The sequence below is a fragment of the Acomys russatus genome, chromosome 16 (genome assembly GCF_903995435.1).
Source record: "Acomys russatus chromosome 16, mAcoRus1.1, whole genome shotgun sequence".
Taxonomy (NCBI): Eukaryota; Metazoa; Chordata; class Mammalia; order Rodentia; family Muridae; genus Acomys; species Acomys russatus.
This window is the reverse complement of record NC_067152.1, coordinates 2060640-2083973: the sequence shown is the minus strand read 5'-3', so window position 1 is coordinate 2083973 and position 23334 is coordinate 2060640. Positions and strand designations below refer to the sequence as shown.

At 52.5% G+C, this 23334-nt stretch overlaps 2 protein-coding genes across 2 annotated transcripts; both read left to right on the top strand.

The window, feature by feature from the left end:
- The first annotated feature begins 14 nt into the window (after window positions 1-14).
- Window positions 15-13179, top strand: Dph1 (diphthamide biosynthesis 1). Its single transcript, XM_051157950.1, has 12 exons — window positions 15-180; window positions 4858-5010; window positions 5126-5189; window positions 6993-7114; window positions 7591-7748; window positions 7869-7990; window positions 10162-10230; window positions 10571-10727; window positions 10853-10953; window positions 12124-12202; window positions 12771-12947; window positions 13105-13179. The coding sequence occupies exons 1-12, from the start codon at window positions 120-122 to the stop codon at window positions 13177-13179; spliced, it is 1338 nt and encodes a 445-aa protein (XP_051013907.1). The 5' UTR covers window positions 15-119.
- Window positions 13180-13321: 142 nt separating this feature from the next.
- Window positions 13322-14327, top strand: Ovca2 (OVCA2 serine hydrolase domain containing). The gene is made up of 2 exons (XM_051157949.1): window positions 13322-13505; window positions 13788-14327. Exons 1-2 carry the CDS (start codon window positions 13322-13324, stop codon window positions 14285-14287), a joined length of 684 nt encoding a protein of 227 aa, XP_051013906.1. The 3' UTR covers window positions 14288-14327.
- Window positions 14328-23334: the final 9007 nt, after the last annotated feature.

Below are 23334 nucleotides of genomic sequence, written 5' to 3'. Positions count from 1 at the left end.
AGTCTCCGCCCCGCGAGAATCCCCGCCCTCTGCCGGCCTCTCGGCAGTCGATCGTGCTGCCTGGGCTTTCCGCGTTCCTCCAGCGCTGCCTTTTTGGTCCCCACGTGGGCTGCAGGGAGATGGCGGCGCTGGTTGTGTCCGAGACACCGGAGCCTGGAAGCGGAATCGGCCCCAGCAGAGGTGGGTGCAGCAACGCTGTGGCCTCCAGACCTCACAACTCTGGGTGGAGCCCTCAGGTCCGCGACAGGGCAGGAGGTGACTCCTTTCTCCTTGAGACCCGAGAGTCTCCAAGCTGTTGGACGTTCCGGGCGGGCTCGTAAGCAACACTAGAGTCCCAGGGACCAGTCTTTTCTCTCGGGAAGAGAAGAGCCTTCTCTCCTGGGAGCTTATGATCCGCAGGGCGAAACGACACCCTGTTTTGGCTAGCAGACAGACTCCGGAAGATTGACGTATAGCACAGGTCCGACGGGAGGGAAGGGACTTGTGGCGCGTTTTACAAGTGGGCTCAGAATGAGGCGCTTGGTATCCTTCACCAGGCACTAGCCGGCGCCCACTAAATGTCCGCCCTGTGCTAGGTGTAGGGACTACAGTACCATACTGATTCAAACAGACGATGACAGACTGGATGAAGGAGGAGGTGCCTACTGCTCCTCTTCCTCTAGCTCCTCCTAGCAGTTGCGGTGCCCAAAAGGCCACAGGAGATTTGGCGCCCAAAGTCATGAAAACAACTGACCAAAGGCTCTATGAGTGGTAATCCTCAAGTGTGATCTCAGGAGCCCAGCCTTCCGGACTATGGAGTTCTTCCGTGCACTCCTCCACCGAAGCAGATGAAAGCACTGGTCAGGGAGCATCGCCCCTGTCATAGGGGCCCCAGGAGAATGAAGTACATAACAGAGGCTCTGTAGGTACGGAGTTAATTTTTTGTCTTTTCACATCTCCAGATTGGCTCCTGGTGAGATACGATGTTGAGGAGAGAAAGATTTCCAGCATAAGGCTTGCTGAAGAGCCTCGGTCTTGTATTTTGTTTTATTTTTTGGTTTTTCGAGACAGGGTTTCTCTGTGTAACTCCCCCCCTCCCCGACTGTCCTGGCACTCTCTCTGTAGACAAGGATGGCCTCGAACTCACCGAGATCTGAGATCTGCCTGCCTCTGCTGGGATTAAAGACCAGCACCGCCGGGCTCAGTATTTTTTTAAAAACTTAGTTATTATTGTTTACATATTCATGTATTTATTTTACATTATTTACACTTATTTGACCAGTGTGTCACAGTGCCTGTGGAACTCAAAGAATAACTAGCCTTTAATCCCAGCACTCGGGAGGCAGAGGCAGGTAGCTTGCTGTGAGTTCGAGGCCAGCCTGGTCTACAAAGCGAGTCTAGGACAGCCAAGGCTACACAGAGAAGCCCCATCTGGGAAAAAGCAAAACCAACCAACCAACCAAACTAGCGGAGTCAGTTTTCTCCATCTGGGCTAGAGATGCAACACAGGTCCCCAAGGGTAGTACCTCTACCCACTAAACTGTCTTGCTGGCTTCAGTGCTTTCTTTTTTCCTTTTTTGTTTTGTTTTTTCTTTTTTCGAGACTGGCTTTCTCTGTGTCACCTTGGCTGTCCTGTAGACCAGGCTGGCCTCCAACTCACTTTGATCCTCTGTCTTCCAAGTGCTGGGATTAAAGGCGTGCTCCACCACGCCTGGCTTCCATAATTTCTTCCTTGTTCAAGGGCTTATTTGTGTCCCTCTCTGCCCAGGCTAGGGAGTGTTAACTCCTAAGGTGTATGTATGGTCACCCTTCTGTCCAGAACTACTAGAGTGAGCTCTTTCTGGCCTTCCTCCATTGACATACAGATTAGGGAACTTAAGTCAATTCAATGTATGGTGCTTATTTCCCTATAGTTAAAAAACCTTTTTTTCTAAGTTTATTTTATTATTATTATTTTGTTGTTGTTCTTTTTGTTTTTGTTTTTCGAGACAGGGTTTTTCTGTATGTGTCCCTGGCTGTCCTGGACTCACTTTGTAGACCAGGCTGGCCTTGAACTCACAGGGATCCACCTTCTAAGTTTATTATTTTTTTAAAAAAGATTTATTTATTAAGTATTCAGTGCTCTGCCTGCATGTACACCTGCAGGCCAGAAGAGGGCATCAGATCACATTATAGATGGTTGTGAGCCAGTATGTGGTTGCTGGGAATTGAACTGAGGACCTCTGGAGGAGCAGTCAGTGCTCTTAACCTCTGAGCCACCTCTCCAGCTCCCTAAGTTTATTTTTTATGTGTCTGTGTGTCGCCTATGTGGGGCTGAGAGTATCACATTCCTCTGGAGCTGGAATTACGGGGTGGTTGTGAACGGCCTAATGTGGGTGCTGGGTATCAAACTCTGGTCTGCTAGAAAAGGAGCAAATGGCTCTAAGGACTGAGATGCCCCACCCCCAATTGTGGCAGTTTTGAGACAGGGTCTCAAACATGGTGGGCTAGGCAGCCACCATGACCACCACCACCACCACCACCAAAATTTAAGAATTACACACGGACACACACAAACACGTATGTCCCCCACAGATTCACACAGATACAAACACACATGCACAGCATACCCAGATAGACTCACGCAGACATAGAGATAGATACAACACAGGGGCTACTGGGGATTGAACCCAGAGCCCTGCCCATGCTAAGCAAGCAGTCTGAGTTATACGACCAAGCCTCTTTTCAATTTAAGACAGTCTCATTATATCACACCTAGTTAAATTGTAGTGTGTGTGTGTGTGTGTGTGTGTGTGTGTGTGTGTGTGTGTGTAGAGACCAAAGGTCAATGTCAGGTATTTGGTTTTTTGAGACAGGGTTCTCTGTGTAGCCTTGGCTGTCCTGAACTCGCTTTGTAGACCAGGCTGACCTCGAACTCACAGTGATCCACCTGCCTCTGCCTCCACCTCCCAAGTGCTGGGATTAAAGGCGTACAACTCCACACCTGGCTTTTTTTTTTTTTTTTTTTTTTTTTAATTATTAAAAAGAGGAGGTTTTTGGAGCTGGAAAGATGGTTCAGTGATGAAGAGCTCTCACTGTGCTTCCAAAGGTCCCAACTTCATTTCCCAGGCCCCCGTATGGCAGCCTGGAGAGGTGGCTCAGAGGTTAAGAGCACTGTCTGTTCTTCCAAAGGTTCAATTCCCTGAGTTCAATTTCCAGCAACCACATGGTGGCTCACAACCACCTATAATGAGATCTGGTGCCCTCTTTTGGCGTGCAGGTGTACATGCAGGCAGAATATTCTATAAATAATAAATAAGTAAATCTTTAAAAAAAAATACATAAGTAGCCAGGTGTGGTGGGGCACACCTTTAATCCCAGCACTCGGGAGGCAGAGGCAGGTGGATCACTGTGAGTTTGAGGCCAGCCTGGTCTACAAAGTGAGTTCAGGACAGCCAAGGCTACACAGAGAAACCCTGTCTTGAAAAACAAAAAAACAAAAACACTTATTTGTTGTGTATGTCTGTGTGTGTGCATGCATGTGTGCTCGTGTCACACACCTGTGTGGCGGCCCGTGTATAGAGATTATGACTCTTTTACCTTATGCATTCAGGGGGTTGAACTCAGGCCCTCAGGCACCTTTACCCTGGGTCATCTTTTCAGTCTTCATTTTAAAACTCATTTTTAAATTTATGTGTGTGTTTCTGTGTTGCACACATGTGTGCAGGTACCCAAGGAGGTCAGGAATGAGTGTTCGATCCCCTGGAGCTGGAATTATAGGCTATTTCAGTAATAGGTACTCATAACTGCCGGACCGTCTCTCCAGCACCTCACCTTTATTTTTTATTTTTGTTTTTTCGAGACGGGGTTTCTCTGTGTAGCTCTGTCTGTCCTGAACTCAGTTTGTAGACCAGGCTGGCCAGGAACTCACAGAGATCCCCCTGCCTCTGCCTCTCAAGTGCTGGGATTAAAGGTGTGCGCCACCACGCCCAGTTAATTTTTTTAATTCAGTCTATTGCTGAAAATGGAGCTCCTTGATCGGCTGGAATGGCTAACAAGCCTCTGCGCTGGGATCACAGGCCTGCTGTTGCGATCCACTTTACATGAGTTCTGCAGATATGAACTCAGGTCCTCAGGCTTGTGTGACGGGCACGTTACCTTTTCTGCACTCCTGGTTTGTCTGTGGATTTTTGTTGTTTTATGAGACAGGATCTCACTATGTAACTCTGAGTGGCCTGGAACTCCCTATAGAGGCCAGGCTAGCCTCAAACTCAAAAAAGATTTATTTATGTAGATGAACGCTCTATTTGCCGTTTTAGATGGTTGTGAGCCACCATGTGGTTGCTGGGAATTGAACTCAGCACCCCTGGGAGAGAAGCCAGCCAGTGTTTTGAACTGCTGAGCCATCTCTGCAGCCCTGTTTTTTTTTGTTTTGTTTTGTTTTGTTGAGACAAGGTCTTGTTATGTTGTCTTTGCTGGCCTTGACATCTTGATCCTCCTGCCTCAGCTTCTTGAGTGCTGAGATCATAGATGTGCTCACCAAATCCATCTTTCTTACCCTTTTCAGGAAGGAAAGGGACAAAGGCATGGCTTAATCAACGTGGGCCGAATCAATGGGGCTTTGCAGTTTAGTCTTTGTGTGTGTGTCATTTCTAGTCCTGAGGGGTGAGCCCTACCCCCATTTGTGTCTGGCTAGTCATCTCACGGCATAGAAGTTAATTGTGCAGACGTTTTCCCCCCTGGCTTATGGGCTGTCTCTGTCTGTAGGATGAGTTCAGTTGGGGCAAAAGCTGGGTGATGTCCTTTGTGTGCGGGATCTGGGCCTTCAGTTTAGAGTTAACAGACTAACCGCCTGTGCTTGTACGGCAGGTGCAGACTCAGGCCTTGTGTTTGTTCCAGGTCGCCTGTCTCGGGGCCGACTGGCCAACCAGATCCCCCCTGAGATCCTCAGTGACCCCCAGTTACAGGCTGCTGTCCAAGCTCTGCCTTCTAACTACAACTTTGAGATCCCCAAGACCATCTGGAGGATCCGACAAGCCCAGGCCAAGAAAGGTGAGCCCTGAAAGGATGGAGCTGGGGTGAGAGTGAACAGAGGTTGTCTGCACAGACGTGGGGCCATGTCCCCGTCCCAGCCTAGCCCTCTGCCTTTCCTGTATTTGTGTTGCAGTGGCCTTACAGATGCCAGAAGGGCTTCTACTCTTTGCCTGCACCATTGTGGACATCTTGGAAAGGTGAGGCCTGGGCACTGGAGAGCAAGCTGACCCTTCATCTAGTATACTTATGCCTCTTGGCATAACCTTTCTCTTCTAGACCACTGGCTAACCCCTAAGCCTCTTACACACATACACACACACACACACACACACACACATACTCTCTCTCTCTCTCTCTCTCTCTCTCTCTCTCTCTCTTTCCCAGGTTGCTGAGAACCTGGTTTGTCCATTTCCCTTCCCCTATAGAATCTGGGCAAGAGCAAAGAAGTTAATTTCAGTTTCTAGGCCAGAGCAAGTAGTGGCATCTGGGAGGAACCTGAAAAGCTAACCTTAAATGGGCGAGGGTCTGGCTGTCAAGGGTGGGGCAGAGTGGAGGGATGAGAGGCTGGGGGAGTTGAAGAGGGTGCATCTTTTTCTCAGGCTCAGTTTGGGTGGGAGTAGGCATGGGTGGCGGAGGTGATGGGAAAGGTGTTCAGTTCCTCTGCCCCCTCCTTCTAAGTTTCTTCGTGACAATGAACCATTGCTGGGGGTGGGGGGTGGGGTGAGGGAGGAAGAGTAGTGCTCAGCCATCTGGAGCCAGCTTGAGCACAGGGAGGGGAGGCCATCTCTCTCGATGGGAACCTCCTACTTCCCTGCCCTCACCCCTCTCCCTCCCTCCCTCCCACCACAGACCCACTTCCCTGCTCCCACCCTCTTACCCCTTGGGGATGCTCTCTGGGGCTCAGGCCAATTTGCATACATTTTAATCTATAAAAAATTAAGTGCTCTGGCTGACTCAGAGCCTGGGCTGCATTCTAAGGAGCTGAATAATCTGCTTCTGTGCACAGCCTGATTTGGGGAAGGGGGTGGAGGAGGGGGGCAGAGTGGCCGCAGTTCAGCTTCCCCCACCGCACCCCAGAGGAAGAGTGGGGGGAACCCAGTCAACAGAGGCAGCCTCTATGGCGTCTAGGTGTGGCCCCTTCCTAGGAGAGCTCAGCTTCCTGCTCTGTCCAAGCAGTGAGTTTAGGAGTTCAGAGTCTTTCCTAGCCACCCTGCCCCCCACCCCCAGTGATTCAGACCTGGCAGCAGATCTCATAACAATGTGCTGTCCAGAGCCCACTCTTCCTGATGCAATGAGGAGTGTGGGCAGCGCCATGTGCTGTGGGGGAGCTGAGCATGGGTCCTCTCCATCCTGGGCACTCATGGCCTTGCCTATGGGTGGAGCTGGCGGGGTCCGGGCAAGGGGAGACCATGTGTATCCATTCATCCAGGTCCACACAGACAAAAATGCCAGAGCTTGGTGGAGGGTTAGGGGTGGGGGGTGGGGAATCTTTACCTGCCCTGGGTAGGGTGGGTCAGAGTCTTGGGGTCTGTGATGGACTCTGCACATGCACTTAATGAGGGTTAGTTTTTTTGTTTTGTTTTGTTTTGTTTTTTTTTGGTTTTTCGAGACAGGGTTTCTCTGTGTAGCCTTGGCCATCCTGGACTCACTTTGTAGACCAGGCTGGCCTCGAACTCACAGCGATCCGCCTGCCTCTGCCTCCCGAGTGCTGGGATTAAAGGCGTGTGCCACGACGCCCGGCTTAGGGGTTCTTCTTGTAGTCTAAGGCTGGCCAGTGTGCTGCAGACATATCCTCACATAGCAACTGTTCCAGGAACTGCTGCCAGGGCTGAGGGAAGTGGCAGCTGCACCCCTCCTACTCTTGGTTGGCAGCTGCCAACTCAAGGAGTTGGAAGATGTGGGCAAAGAAGATCTGGGTCCTGAGACACCTCCAAAGTTAGGACTATCTCCCACCTCAATCCTTGCGTCTCTGTCCCATTGTTTCCCAACCACCCCTACAGGTTCACAGAGGCTGAGGTGATGGTGATGGGTGATGTGACCTATGGGGCTTGCTGTGTGGATGACTTTACTGCAAGGGCCTTGGGAGTCGACTTCCTGGTACACTATGGCCACAGCTGTCTAGGTATGGTAGGCTGGGACGCCCGACTACTGGCGGGGAGGCAGGCTGCACGCCAATCTCCATCACGTGTTTTTCTTGTTCTGCTCACAAGCACAAAGTCCCTTCTGGTTTCCGGGGTGGCCTTGGCCTTTCTGCTCCACTGGTGGCTCTTTGCTCTGGATCTGGCTGCCTTGAGAATCAGGCTACTGTGTCAGATGTGCATGTTTGATGTTTTTGTTTGTTTTTTTGAGACAATCTCACTCGGTAGCCCAAGAAGGCCTGGAACCTAACAGCTATCCTCCTGTTTTAGCCTCCCAGCTGCTAGGATTACAGGTGTGAGTTACCACACCTGGCAGATGCACTTGTTTGAAAGGCTCGTCCTGGTAGAACAGGCTGGGTACCCAGCTAAGGGATGAGTTCTGGGACTGGGCCGGGCTCTCTGCTCCTTCTGCCTTTCAGAACACCTTTTTTTTTTTTTTTTTTTTAACTCTTCTCTGTAGTCCCCATGGATACCTCAATCCAAGACTTGCGTGTGTTGTATGTCTTTGTGGATATCCGGATAGACACTGCCCATCTTCTGGACTCAGTCCGCCTCACCTTTACACCAGGCAGCTCACTTGCTCTGGTCAGCACTATTCAGTTTGTGTCAACTTTACAGGTAAGTAGATCTAGGATTGCCAGCATCCTGTGGGGTAGAGAGGCTACCCCAGGGTGCTACCGCCTCCTGTGCCTGGTGCTCTGGCCTGTTCCTCCCGCCCTTCCATCTCTATCAACACAGGCAGCTGCGCAGGAGCTGAAAGCTGATTATCACATCAGCGTCCCACAGTGCAAGCCCCTGTCCCCTGGGGAGATCCTAGGCTGCACATCTCCCCGACTACCCAAGGAAGTAGAAGCTGTTGTGTAAGTTAAAAACGGAGGCCAGTTTATAGAGACATACAAAATACTTACTCAGGGAAGGGAAGAAAGAAGCCGAGTCTAATGCCCCTAACCTGTGTGCTCAAGGTCACCTTGCAAGATGGGGCCCAAGAGGGGACTACAGACTTGCATTCCCTGGTGTTCCATCCTTCATCCAGAAGGCTGTGCCTAGTGTGGAGACAGAACTCAGAGGGCCTGATTCGGGCATCAGGATGGGTAGAAATGGAGGGAATATAATTGGAGAAGATGGATGGTCACGCCCAGGCTGCAGCCCCATTAATTTAGCATCCGGACAGCTAACAAGCAGGAGCAGCGTGTCTCCTGCCGCCTAATTATTTTAGGTAATGGAAATGCTTAATGTTGTGTGAATGCAGCCAGCCTCGCAGCAGCAGCAGCCGACAGCCCCTCCGGCTGGGACTGGGGAGGGGAGTCCTTTCCTAGCTAATGGCAAGAAAGGAAGGAGGGGCACCGTGACTCAGCCCCACCCCTAGGAGCTTCGGGTACTGGTTCCACAGGTTTTGCTACACCCACATAGGGTACTCCTGCCTTTAGGCCCACATACAGGCCTACCATAGGCCAGCCCTGGAGGCCTGCTCCCTGAGAGCCTCTCCTCATGTCCTTGTGCCAGCATTTATGGATGCCCATCATCTGGGGCCTCAGGGTGTGTGTTGAGGGAGGTAATCTGAGTGTTGGCCTCAAGAGGAGGTATAGACCATATAGACGGAGGGCAGCAGCTGCTATGGGTAAGCTATCTGGTAAGCTCTGGACTCTGCAGGTCCCAGGAAGGTACCATGAGAGACTGCATCTCTGCAGGTGTGTTCCATGTGGCCCTAGTGGTGAAACCTGGTATCAAATCTCAGATACACTGCTTGATGGCAGTGTTGATTGAGCAAGTGGGTTTTGGTTTATTTGCTTGTTTGCTTGTTTGTTTTTGAGACAAGGTCTCACTATGAAGCCCAGGCTGGCCTCAAATTCATAGAGATCCCCCTGCCTCTGCCTCCCAAGTGCTGGGATTAAAGACATGCACCACTATGCCTGGCTTGAGCAAGTGTATTAAAGTCCTTGGACCTTAGGTGTATCTCCTGTAAAATGGCAATAGTGCATGTGTTTTAGGTCCTTACTTCAGGCCTGGAACTCAGAAAGTACAAGAAATAGTAGCTGTTATAACCCAGCACTGGATCAGTGCCGCTGAGGCCCAAGAGCAGCCAGTGTGCACCCTGGAACCCCTTCGATAGCCTATGTATTTTTAAATTTTGTACTTTATTTTTGTTTATTTTGGATTTCCTAGATGGGGTTTCCTCTGTGTAGCCCTGGCTGTCCTGGAACTCAAACTGTACCCCTGGCTGGCCTCGATTTCAGATGTCCTACCTCAGCCTCCTGTGGGACACCACCGCCCAGCTTCTTTATTCTTACTGTGTGTGTTGCTTTTGTGTATGTCTGTTTGCTACCCGTGTGCTTGATCCATGGGGAAGTCAGAAGAGGGTATCAGATCCTCTAGGACAGGAGTTACAGGTGGCTGTGAGCCACTGTGTAGGTGGTGGGAATCGAACCCAGGTCCTCTGAAAGAGCAGTCAATGCTCTTAACTAATGAGCCATCTATCTTTCCAGCCCTGAGCACAGACAACATCTTGAACACAACTTTATTTATTTATTTATTTATTTATTTATTTATTTATTTATTTATTTCCCGAGACAGGGTTTCTTTGTGTAGGCTTGGCCGTCCTTCACTTTGTAGCCTAGACTGGCCTCAAACTCACAGCGATCCACTTGCCTTTGCTTCCCAAGTGCTGGGATTAAAGGTGTGCGCCACCACCCGCGGCTTGAACACAACTTCTTATGTCTATGTTGACCTTAATAAAAAACTGTCCCTCAGCTTTCAAATTAGGCTCTCCTGGGCCCCAGTGGCCTTTCCTTGGCCTTGGCACCACCTTGACTTTTGCCATGGGAGACCACTGCATTACACAGCTAGAGGTGTCTCTTGGGCATCTTTACTGTACAGATGAGAGGCCCTAAGAGGTGAACTGAGGACTGTCAGTTTTCACAGAAATCAGCAGCACGGGTGGCTGAGAACTCAGTCCCCTGCTCTGTAAGCCCCACCCCCACCCCACCCCCCTTGCTATCCTGTACCACACTCACACAGTCTTCCCACCCTACAGGTATCTTGGAGATGGCCGCTTCCATCTGGAGTCTGTCATGATTGCCAACCCTAATGTCCTTGCTTACCGGTACGGCTGGGGAGGGCTGGCCATCTGGCAGGGCGGGAGTCCCTCATTAGGCCGAATTGCCCCTCACTCCCTGGTCAGTGGCCGCCAGCTCTAACTGAAGCACATCTGGAATTTAGACCCCGGGTTGTTGTTGCCTACCTCGGAGTCACCCCCAAGCTCTTAAAACACTCTTCTGCTCTCCCCTGCTCTCACTGGGGGACTTATCTCTTGTTAGTAATCTCAGTAACAATCCTTGTTTCTGACTAGGGCCAGATTTCCTAATTCCATGCTTAGATTCCATGTCAGAGAAGCACTTAGCAGACTCTGGGCTGCTGTGGTGATTCTGGCAGCTTCTTTTCAGGTATGACCCATATAGCAAAGTCCTATCCAGAGAGCACTATGACCATCAGCGCATGCAGGCCACCCGCCAGGAAGCCATTGCTGCAGCACGCTCAGCCAAGACCTGGGGCCTTATTCTGGGAACTTTGGGCCGCCAGGGCAGCCCCAAGATCCTAGAGGTAAGAGGGCTCAGCATCAGGAGGAGGGGGCTGACAGGAATGCAGCTGAGAAAAGCAGGGAGCTGAAATATCTAGCCTTGGCTGCTTCATCGCAGAAACACCACCCGGCCCCCTTCTCCCAACAGCACTTGGAATCTCAGCTCAGAGACCTGGGACTTCCCTTTGTGCGACTGCTGCTCTCTGAGATCTTCCCCAGCAAGCTGAGTCTGTTTCCTGAGGTGGACGTGTGAGTTCCCCCACCTTGCCTATGTAGGGTGAGCAGCTTAGAAACCAGGTTCTAGGGCCAGAGAGATGGCTCAGAGGTTAAGAACACTGTCTGCTCTTCCAAAGGTCCTGAGTTCAATTCCAGCAACCACATGGTGGCTCACAACCATCTATAATGAGATCTGGTGCCCTCTTCTGGTGGGCAGGTGTACATGCAGGCAGAACACTGCATAAATAATAATTTTTTTTTTTTTTTTTTTTTTTAAAGAATGAAACCAGGTTCTAGCCTGGTGTAATGGCACACACCTATAATCCCAGCACTCGGAGACAGAGGCAGGTGGATCTCTGAGTTTGAGGCCAGCCTGGTCTACAAAGTGAGTCCGGGACAGCCAAGGCTCCACAGAGATACTCTGTCTCAAAAACCAAAATGGGGAAAAAAAAAAAAAAAAAAAAAAAAAGGTTCTGCAGCACAGGCTGTAGCCAATGGGAATAGCATGTGGTCGTGAAATCTTAATATTTATCAATTTCTTATCCAGCAGGGGCTACTCTTGACCCCGGGCCGGCCACCTGCATTGTCTGGTCATCATAGTAGTCTGGTGGCATGAGTTTAAGGGTACAATGTGCAAACTTTAGTTCTAGGTGGGTAATTGCAAATTAACTGTTCCCAGAAAGCTCTTACGGGCCTGGGGAGATGGCTTATGGAGCAAAGGTCTGATGACCTGAGTCTGATTGATTAAGGTAGGGTTGTTTTCTTTTGAATGTGTATTAGTGTAGATCTCTAGTGTCCACCCTGAGGTGCTGTCCCACTTCCCCCCCCACCCCCCCCCCAAGACGGTCCCTTACTGACCTGAAGTTTGTCAAGTACTCTAGCTGGCGATCTACCTGTCTGGACCTCTCCAGTGCTGGGGTACAAGTGTATATCATAACACACACACACACACACACACACACACACACACACACACACACACACACTTTTGGTTTTTAATGCAATGGTTCTGGGTGCTAAGGTCAAGTCCTTGGTTTACAAGGCAAGCACTTTACAGAGTTACCTTCCCAACAGTATAGTACTCTTAACCGTAGGATCAATACATGCCGTTGACAAATGGGTAATTAAGATACTGTCATCTTCAATGTGGTACCCCAGAGAGAGGTGGTCTCCATGTCACGTCTTACTGACTTCCCTTCTTAGGTGGGTGCAGGTGGCATGTCCACGCCTCTCCATTGACTGGGGCTCAGTCTTTCCCAAGCCACTGCTGACACCTTACGAGGTAACAACCACATTTTGAAACTCTGCGGGGGTAGTGTGCTTTGTACCTTCTCTCCGTTGTGAGATGTCTGGCATGGGTAAGCAGCACTTAGGATCTCTGGATTCTGCCAGGCAGTGGTGGCGCACGCCTTTAGTCCCAGTATTCTCGAAGCAGAGCTCTGTGAGTTTGCGGCCAGCTTGGTCTACAGATCGAGTTCCAGGACAGCCAACGCTACACAGAGAAACTCTGACATGAAAAGCTAAAGAGCAAGGGAGAGGGAGATGGGGAGAGGGAGGGATGGGAGGGCGAGATTGAGTCACCATCTTGCTGTTCCCTTTTTTTTTTTTTTTTTTTTGTATTTAAGACTTCGTTTTATGTAGTCCAGGCTGGCCTCAGTTGAACAGTGTTGAGGGGCATGAGCCATGCGTCCCACCTGACTCGCTGTGTAGCTGTGCCTCTCTTCACCTCACATTTTCTTTCTGCAGTATATATATTTACCCTTCATAAGCCGTGGTCTAATTTGCTAGTGCAGAGACTATAATTACATATATCTAAAAAATTCGAGACACCATTGCCTTTTCTCCTCTAGGCAGCCGTGGCTCTGAAGGGCATTTCTTGGCAGCAGCCCTACCCCATGGACTTCTACGCCGGCAGCTCCTTAGGGCCATGGACAGTGAACTACGGTCGGGACCGGGCACCCCCGGGGCTCCGCCAGCGGCCATCGCGCAAGGTAGGAGGGGACTACAACCTAGGGCGGAGAGGCAGAGCGGTAACCACCCGTGGGCGCAGCCTTGGCCCGGGCTGCCGTCCGTGCGACGTGAGCCTCGGCCGCCGCCCTGAGGACACCGGGGGAAATGCAGGGGGGCGGAGTGGGGGTCGCTGTAGAGACTTGGATCGGTCCGCTACCTCAGGTGCACCAGGAGTCCAAAGTCCCGGCCTGTGAGGGTTGCAGCTGCGCAGACCAGAAAGCCGTGGCGCCGGCCCCGGGAGACGTCTGAAGCGGCAGGTATTAGCAGCCACACACCCCACCTTTTTGTCTTAAGTGTGAGTCCCGCCTTCGGGGTGTTGCCGGCACGGGCCCCGCCCCCTCGTAGGTTCTACTTCCTCTTGGGGAAGGCCCGCTTCCGGTGGCGCTGCGGTATGGCGGCGCGGCCGCCCCTCCGTGTGCTGGGCCTGGCCGGCTTCCGGCAGAGCGAGCGGGGCTTCCGTGAGAAGACAGGGGCGCTGAGGAAGGCGCTGCGGGGCCGCGCGGAGCTCGTGTGCCTCAGCGGGCCGCACCCGGTCTCCGAGGCAGCGGCCCCCGAGGGCGCCGGGCCAGACTCCGGTGAGACAAGCCTGCTCCTTAAACACCCCGCCTTTGCTGGTCCCCATCACACACCCGGACCCCGAGATCTTCTCACCCAGCCCCTTTAACTCGGGCTCTGACCTGCGCCCCCGGGTTTTCTCTTTATCCGTGTCCAGTCCGTGCCAGTTCCCCTCTGCAGTGTCGTCCCCTCCGCCCCCCTCCCCCCAAGTCCCCAGCTGTGGCTTCCCCAAAACTCTGCCTTCTTTCTTCCTCCCCATCCCTCTAAGGCTGATCCTGGGCTCTTCTCCCACCTGCTCGTAGGACCCTGTGCTCCCGAGGAGCAGCCTCGAGGCTGGTGGTTTTCTGAACAAGAAGCAGATGTTTTCTCTGCGCTGGAAGAGCCCACCGTGTGCAGGGGGCTGGAGGCGGCGCTGGAAACGGTGGCCCAGGCCCTGGACACGCTGGGGCCTTTTGACGGACTTCTTGGCTTCAGCCAGGGGGCCGCACTCGCAGCTTCTGTGTGTGCCCTGGGTCAGGCAGGCGATCCCCGTTTCCCCTTGCCGAAATTTATCATACTCGTGTCGGGCTTCTGTCCCCGAGGCCTTGGCCTCAAGGAACCCACCCTGCAGAGCTCCTTGTCACTGCCTTCGCTCCATGTATTCGGGGACACTGATCGAGTCATACCTTCTCAGGAGAGTATGAAACTGGCTAGCCAGTTCCTTGGAGCTGTCACCCTCACCCACCCTGGCGGTCACTTCATACCGGCAGCTGCGTCTCAGCGTCAAGCCTACCTGAGGTTCTTGGACCAGTTTGCAGAATAAAGGATCAACAAATGTCTCCGGACTGCACCGGCTTGCTCCAGCAGCCAGTTGTCCCATGCCTTCCATGCCACTCCTCACCGTGGCTAGTTAAAAGACAGCTGTCAGGTCTTAGGACACATGTAAACCCTGCCCTTTACTGGAACAAAGCATAGCAGGAAACCTCAAGAGACTTGGATTTAGGATAAGCATGGAAAGGCCAGAGCGCCTGTGTGACCACAGTGATGGGCAAGCAGAGACTGGCACCCCTGTTATTTCGAAAAAAATAAAGTGATGGGTTTAGATTGTGAACATCTTTTTTCCTGGTACACAGACCCCAGGGTACCACCATGCTAGCAATCACTTGCAGCTGTGAGCCTCCAAAACACACTTTTGGCGGGAGTCATTTATTGTTTTGTGTCTTTAAATTCTGCGTATTTGTTGTATGGGTGTGCACATGCTATCACACAGGTGGAGGAGGTTGGCGGATTAACTACAGGGAGCTGGTCCAGGCTTGGCAGCTCGCCTTCACCTGCTGAGCCGTCTCACCATCCGTTGGTGGAAGCCTTAAGTCTCAGGCTGAAGCAGCCGCGTGTCTTGGTGACTGAGTCAGAGAGAACATTTCACATTTGGAGAGTTGGGCAAGAAAACTCTTGTCACACCTTCGCCTGGACCTGTCTGCCTTCTGGCTTCCTAGATGCTGAGGACTGAGAGTTGGCTTTCTTTTGGTCCGTGGCCCTGTTCTTTACTTTCTCTACCATAACTGCCCATCCCTTCTGAACTCTGAGCTTGAAGGCTTAGGTAATACCACGTGTTGGATCAAGGCCAAAGACAGCACAGAATAAACTGCCTTTTCCTAATGAACCCATCTGCAGGGCTTCTGAGATTAATGCTATTCATAATTGATGATGCTAATTACTGATGTGTTGAGGAAGCCAAAGCTTAAGTAGCCTGCCTGACTTGCCCTTGGGGAGTGCAGTCAGTCTCAGGCACTTTAAGGCTTGCCCTCTTGCCGTTTTCTAAGATATTACAAGCTCCTACTTAGTCCCAAGCCACAGTATCCTTTAGGGAGCTTGGTAACTGAGCAAGAGTTGGAGCTGGCCGGATACCCCAAGTCATTCTTGTAACAGTCACCTTCACCGGTTCAGTTACCCAAAGTAAGTGTTTCAAGTTATGGATGGGGCAGGGGGCTGCAAAAATGGCTTAAGAACACAGGCTGCTTTTTCAAAGGATCCAGGTTCAGTTCCCAGCACCTACACTGTAACTCACAAACATCTATAACTACTTCCAGAGGCTCTAACCTCAGGTCCAGGCATGCATATGGTATAGCTTGAAATCAGTGACCTGCTGGCCCAGTGTGGCGGCACATGCAGACAGAGGTAGGATCTCTGACTTAGAGAAACCCTTTTTCAAAAAACAGCCAGGTGGTAGTGGCACACGACACTCGGGAAGCAGAGGCAGGTGGATCTCTATGAGTTTGAGGCCAGTCTGGTCTACAAAGTGGGTCTAGGACAGCCGAGTCTACACAGAGAAACCCTGTCTACAAAACAAAAATGTTAGACTGAGGCAGAGCCTTCCAGGTGTTAAGTTCCCTCAAACTCGAAGATAACTGATTCAGTTACCAAGGCCTCTGGCTTCTTTAGTCTGGGACTTAGATTTTCACCAACAGACAAGGTGACAGCTCAGCAGGTGAAAGCATTGATTGGCTGGCAACATGTGCAAACAAACATACACACCAAGTCTTTTTTTAACATTTTACAAAAGGATAGACTGGAATTATACCCAAAAGCCCAACTTACTGGTTTTAAAACCCTTCATAACAAAGCTGGGGTAGGGAGTTGGTCTCTGTGCCTTGCTCTCATCTTACAGGGTTTGCTTCCTTGACAAAAGGAGATTGCCTGGCAGCGGTAGGACATGCCTTTATACTTGGCACTTGGGAGGCAGAGGCAGGCGTATCTGAGTTTGAGGTTAGCCTTGTCTACAAAGCGAGTCCAGGACAGCCAGGGCTACACGGAGTAACCCTCTGGAGAGACAAAAGACAAAAGGAGATTGCAACAGATGAGATTATCCCTATAAATTTATTGGCTTTGGTCCATTGGTATTCCTTGCGTTTCTTAGCAAATCAGTACTCAGACCCTCTGGCAGGCATAGGCTGCCACCTGTAGGTGGGCGCCAAGCTGGGGAAAAGGATGACTTGCACTCCTTGGGAGCCCTATAATGAAAAAAAGGGGAAGATCTATGTGAGTGGTCTCTTGGCCCTGGCTCTACAAGGAAAGAGGGTTCAGGTGGAACAGAAGTGTTCTTGCTTGGGGTAAAGAATGGCACTGGCTCCCAACAAGTGGGGTGTCACCTCTCACCATGCAGAATGAACCCAAAGACTACCACATGCACCTCCTGTGGGAATTCCTAGAGAAAACTATAGAGCTACTTGACAGACTGCCCCTGGTCATGCCTTGGGTAGACTTACGCCTCTGGTAAATATGTGTTATTAGGAAAGAGCCTTTAATGTGACTCAGAACCCTCTTGGGCAGAGAGAAAGCAGGCCTCCTGAGCAATTACTGTTCTAGCATTTTCAAATCATAGCCCAGGCAGATAAGGTCCAGAGGCTAGAAATAACATTTACTGAAAATTAACTATACCAGACAACGGGATAAGTGGAGGCCTGTCATCTAACTTATTTTTGAGACACGGATGGTCTCAATGTAGTTCTGGTTAGCACTGAACTCACAGAAGTTCACTTATCTCTGCCTCCCAAGAGCTGGGATTCAGAAGCATGCGCCACCATGGCCTAATTCATTTATTTTTGGTGCCAGGAACCAAACCCAGAACCTTGGGCATGCTAAGCACAGACCGTACCACAGAGCTCTATGCCCAGGCTCCTCCTGTTGCCTAATTTCATTTTTATAATTTCATGAATAAAGTACTGTTATCAAAAAAAAAAAATAAAGTATTGTTATCAACCTAATAACTGACCTTCACAATTGAGGAAACAGGCATAGAAAGGCTTAGTAACTTACTCAAGATTGGATGATTCAAATCCAAAAGCTCACATGCTTGTCTGTCGTCATCACCACACCACACCACACCCCACCCCACTCCTGTTTTGAGACAGATCTCATATTTATCACCCAGCCTAGCCTGGAGCTTCCGGGCTCAAGGGCTCACTTGGCTCAGTCTCTTGAGTAGCTGGGACTGCAAATATATACCACTGCTCCCGGGTGTGGTTGTTTTCTCTATTGCCCCGTGGAAAGCGGAAACTCACGATAGGCTAAACGCTTTCCTATGCGTGAAGCCAGGGAGGAACGCATGGCTTAAATGCTTTCTAGGACACCAAACGCTAGCAGCATTGTCTAGTCAACCTTCAAACCACATCTTCTGATGGGTTCAATCTACAAAAGATTTGTCCTCTGTTCAGAATATCCCTGCTGTTTGTTTTCTGCAGCTTAACTACACATAGGAGTCCTAAAGCTTTGCAGGAAGCCAGTAACCTAGCAGAATCAACAGCCGTACCGGCGGCCTCTGAGGTCCTCCTTTGTAGGATGCGTTATTTCGAGACCCACTGAAGGGAGAATGCTGCCTGATACTTTCAGACAATTCACTAGGGACCAGGTTAACTTTACTACCCTGCCAGCTTCTTGCTGGTTAAGGACCCTTTTAATCATCTCTTGGGGCTCAGGAGGAAGTTGGGGGATGGACTTATAGGAGGCTGGGGCTCTATTGGGAAATGGATTCTTTGCTCTCTTCCCTCTGTCTGCTCGCCTAGCGTTTTCTGGAAGAAAGATGTGATAAAACTTCCCAGGAAACGTGACTTCTTCCTCCTTGCGGGAGTCCTGGTTCCATCAGTTCTCCACCTCCCATGAGATAAGAATCCTTATCGCAGAAGCGCCCGTTTTCTCGCCGCCCTTAGGCAGCGATACCTCGACTGGAAAGACAGGATAGTCACTTAGGAGGATGCTCAGACACTCCGTGGACCTTGCTTGCTTCTGTGCCCGCCCGAGTGGATGCGCAGCAGCCTGCAGGCAGCCTCTCTGAACACACCCCCTGCCACCTCCCGCATACTCATCGGCCGTTGCGTCGCCGCCCCGCCTCCTCTTGCTCTGCATCTGCCCAAACCCAGGCTGACAGAACTCGGCGTGGTGGGGAGCGTGGGCGTGCTGCGGGGCGACCATGGCTGTAGACTGTTACCTCCGGTTCCCACAGTAACAATCGAAAGCCACGGTTGCCCTGGAGACGCGGGGGCGGAGCTTGCAAGCTGACGTCAGCACCGCGGGCGGCGGGGGCTATGCGAGCGTGTGGGGGGGGGGGGCAGCGCCCACCGCCGCCCACTGGGACCTTGGGACGGGCGGGCCCGAGGGAAGCGCTTGCGCTGAATCAGCACCGTGGACAGCGGCGCAGGGAGGGGCGGAGGGGCCCGGGGCCGCGGTCTTGGGGCGGGGCCAGGCGTCGGTGGCCGTGACTGGAGACTGTTACTGAGGGCGACCCGGGCAGTAAGCAGTCTAGAGCCAAGGTGCCGGCGCGCTGCCCGGGCAGGGATGTCCCATAGCCCCCCTGTTGGGGGCGCTGCTGCTTCTTACGTTCCCCTTCGCCCAAGCGCGCGCGGACGGGCACGCGACCGCTGACGTCAGAGTCCTGTGACGTCAAAGATGTCCCAGCGGGAGGCACTTCCGGCAGTGGGGGGCGGGGCGGCCCGATCGAAGTCCCGCCCCCGCCTGGTCCTGAGAGGACAGCTCCTCTTGCAGAGGCGGGAAGTCCTGGGCACAGTGGGACAGCACGCGGGACAAGACCGGACGGGACAGGGAAGGGGCGCGTGGGTAGCATGCGGGGTGGGGTGTTCCGAGAGAGCCGCAGGGCCGAGGTGTGCATCTGTCTGGCGTGGGCACCCTGGCTCAGTCAGTCGGGGCCATCTAGGCTGAGTCACCGCGCTGCGGACAGGGGAAGAGAATGAGGGGGCGCGTCTCCTGAGACGCCAGCACCTTCTCACTTTATTGAAAGGATGGCGCAGGAGCCGCTCAGCCCAGGGAAATGCGGTCGGGGGGCTTGGTTCTCCGCTAGATGTTTCTCCAGAGTGTCTGCTTCTTGATCTGGGTGCCGGCAGGTGCTGCATAGGGTTGGGTCAGGCTCCGGCCCCTGCTCCAGCAAGCTGCAAGAAACCTTCCTCCCTCCCACTCTGTCCCCATTCTCACTCGGGAGCGACCCTCCAACCCGCCGCCCACCGGTCCCCTCCTTGCCCTCCCACGGTGTCCGCGCATTGGCCCATCTCCGACTGTCTGTGGGTCCTTACCTGGCGGGCCGCGTCGCGCCAGTGCCGGCTTGCCTCCCGCAGCCCGGCCGGCGCCGCCGCTTTTATAGGCGCGCGTAGTACTCGTGCGGCGGCTCATTCATGCGGCTGCGGCTCCTACACACTGACGCGCTGCCGACGTCAGCAGGGAATTTAGGAAACGGGAAAAGAGGCTATTTATAGTGGCTAGCGAGGAGGGGGGGGCGTAAGGGAGGACGGGACGAAGCGGCAGGGAGTTGGGAGCGGGAGGAGGATGCGCGCGCGGAAGCAGGATTGGGCAGGGCTTGGGAGGGGAGTACCTAAGCCCAGGCTTAGCCTCTAAGGGGTTAACTTTCCGGAACTGCAGGCGGCGGGCTGGGGGAGGATAGTGCAGGGAGGGTGCGGCTTCGTTATGTGTTTATTCACTCTCCCCTTCCGGGGCTTTAGGAGTCCTGGGAGCTCAGACCTCAGACTTCTGGACCTTGGGGGTTCCTCCCCTGGTAGCCCCAAACCACATTGCTCAATTTCTAGACGTGACGCCAGAAGATGCCCCGCGGTGTTATCGCGCCCTATATGGTTGGTTACTGTGGAGTCCTCACTTTCTCTTGAGGGGCCAATGAAAGGAAACTGGACTGGCTTAGGAGGGGAATAGCGCGTACCTCAGGCTTTGGCGTTTAGGGGCTGGGGGTAAGATAGATGGAGAAGCTTGGGAGTCTTGAAAGGCTTCCGGACTGGGTCCTCTATAAGAGAATTTGGGAAATATGTCCGAAGCTTCTACAAAAGGAGGCGCTAGCCTGACAAGCGGTGGAGAAGGCAACTTGGCAGAGACCAGGTCTGGCACCGCGGGGCCACCTCAGTACTTATCTGTGGGATAGGCTTAGGTAGAACCTGTGAGAGAGGGAACGAGACTAGGGCTCAGCAGCTCGCGCGAGAGGGTGACAGGGACCTCTTTCTAGGAGTTAGAATTCACAAAAAGGGCCCATGAGATGGGGAGCTGGTTCCTCTAGAACAGCCCTGTTCTATCTCCAGGTTCTAAGTGGGGGTGTCATGTGTTCAGCGAGAGGAGAAAGCGGCATCAGCCTGACCAGGGGAGTTTAGGAAGAAGGGAAAAATAGAGTTAAAAGGCGGGACATGGTAGTGCGCATCTGCCACTAATCCCAGCACATGGGAAGCAGACAGATCTCTGTGAGTTTATGGCCAGCTTGGTCTACAAAGCGAGTCCAGAATAGGCAAGGCTACACAGAGAAACCCTATCTGGAAAAACCATTAAAAAGCCGGGCGGTGGTGGTGCACGCCTTTAATCCCAGCACTTGGGAGGCAGAGACTGGTGGATCGCTGTGAGTTCGATGCCAGCCTGGTCTGCAAAGCAAGTCCAGAACAGGCAGGGCTACACAGAGAAGCCCTGTCTCAAACAACAACAACAAAAATAAATAGAAAATAAAAGAAAAAGTAGGTGGAGTATAGTGGAGAGAGCTAGAACAAGAACGAACGACACAGAAGACCTTGTACGGGACAGACTCCGTTTTGTAAAAGACACACAGAGGCTGGAGGCTTCTTTCCAGACTCACACATCTAACTCCATTAAAAGGAGAAAAGACTAAGACAGAAGCGCGATCAGAGGCACCCTTGCTCGCCATTTGAGATTTGGCCTCTGATCTGGTGGGAGAATCCCTGTTTGTCTGCCAAAACCTATTCCTAAAAGCGTACTGGAGAGCCTGCTCATTCCCAGCACTCTACTTCAGCTCCAAAGCATTGTCTCGACAGTTCTAGAGCTCAGGAATTACGGAGCTCCCTGTGGAACTGCAGTGCTTGGCTTGTATGGATACTGTAGGGAGATGCTAGGAATTGCATGGATTAGATGGAGGCGGAGCACACCGCGGAACCCTGTCGAGGGGAAATCTTGAGGGCTTGGTTGTACCAGAAGCCTAGGCCAGGCACAGAAGTCTCCTGCCAAGGAAACGCAGCCTTTAGGGGGCGCCCAAGACCTTGGTGTCTCACTGGAACAGCCAGAGGCCGTGCCGGCGGCCCCGGGCGAGTGACTCAGCCACTACCTCAAGCGGGGGCGTGGGGGCTCGAGGACAGCGTGGGGTGCGGCGAGCGGGGCCCCCACCCGCCCAGCGATCCTGCGCGGTTGCTAAGCTTTCCAAGGCCTCCGAGAGATGAGATCCTGGGAACCTCATTGGTTACCATAGTAACTCTGCGCCCCAGCCTCTCCGGCTTGGCCACGGAGGAAGGCACAGCCAATAAGAAGCTGTGGGCGGTTTGGGGGGGACCCCCCCATGGTGTGGGCGGGGGTCAGGAGGTGCGGGGGAGAAGGCGGAGCGTGGGCCACCGAGGCGCGATGCTTGCTAGGGTGCTGGTGCAAGCAGCTATGTATGCAGGGACATTTCCGGAGAGGACCCACGAACTGGAGCATGGTCTCCTCCCTTCTAGAAGAGGAGTCGCCAATATGAATCGAGTCCTCCCTCTTGTGGCGTGTAGGATCTTTTGGGAGTGGGTGGGTCTCAAGCCGCTGGTTCTGATGATATTTCTTGAATGGTGGATTGGGGGGAAAAAACAACGTATGATCCCTCAAAACTGCTTATAGGAGGGATGAGTTGGTTGGGAGGCACGTCCCCAAGGAGCTTTGTCTAGCTATTTCCAGTCGAGGGTTCCAGGGTCCTTCTGGGGACCCGAAAGTTCAGGGAAGCCTTTTTGGTAAAACCTCTACTCTGTTTCACAGGGTACTCTATGTAGTAGTCTCCAGTAGCCCTAGAGTTGGGACTCCGGGAGGTGGCGGGCTGCCTGTGTAAACACGCGCGCCATTGAGTGTCACTGCTTGGACAGCGTTTGAGTGTCGACGGTTTATGATGTGCATACTGATAGCATGTGCCTGGGGGAGGGTTGGGATTTTTTTTTTTTTGAGCCTGAGTCCAAGTGGATAGTGGTGTTCAGAAATGCCTAATAAAACTCACCCCCGCGCCGGGGGTGGTGGCGCATGCCTTTAATCCCAGCACTCGGGAGGCAGAGGCAGGTGGATCGCTGTGAGTTTGAGGCCAGCCTGGACTACAAAGTGAGTCCAGGACAGTCAAGGCTACACAGAGAAACCCTGTCTCGAAAAACAAACAAAAAGAAAAACAAAAAGAAAAGAAAAACCAAAAACCAAAACAACCCCCCACAAACAAACAAAACAAAAGCAACAAAAGAAAACTCACCCCCACCCCGCTCCGAACTTACCTTCATTTCATTTAGGATTTCCAAAATCACCCTCTCACACCCCACCTTTAAAGAAGGGGCCACATGTTGTCGGGGTGGACCTTGAACTTGGTGCTAGGATTAATAGAATGTGCCACTAGCCTCGGCTTAAGAGTTCCCCTTTTGAGCCCGGCATTTTGGCATACACTGTAATCCAGCACTCAGGGAGGCAGAGGCAGGCGAATCTCTGTGAGTTCGAGGGCAGCCTGGTCTACAAAGTGAGTCCAGGACAGCCAAGAAACCCAGTGGAGGGGGGGAAAGTTCCCCTTTTGAAGACAGAACTTTCCCCGAATTGGTGCCATACTTCATAGAAATATGTACTCAGGAGCCAGGAGCACTCAGCTCAAAACCCCAGGGTTTATGGGACTCCCAGGTCCGATATATGGGTCCCCAGATGGGCACATCTGGAAGCCCGAACCTGCAGCTCTCCAGCTTAGCTCCGCATCTGCAAATCTCCAGCCCAGGTGTGCGCCAGAGGTCTCAGCTCGGCCGTACGCACACCCTGCGCGGCCGCGAGGTGGCGCCATGGCCGCGGCAGGGTCTGCCGGTTCGGGCCGCTCCAGATAAGAGTGTGCGGAAA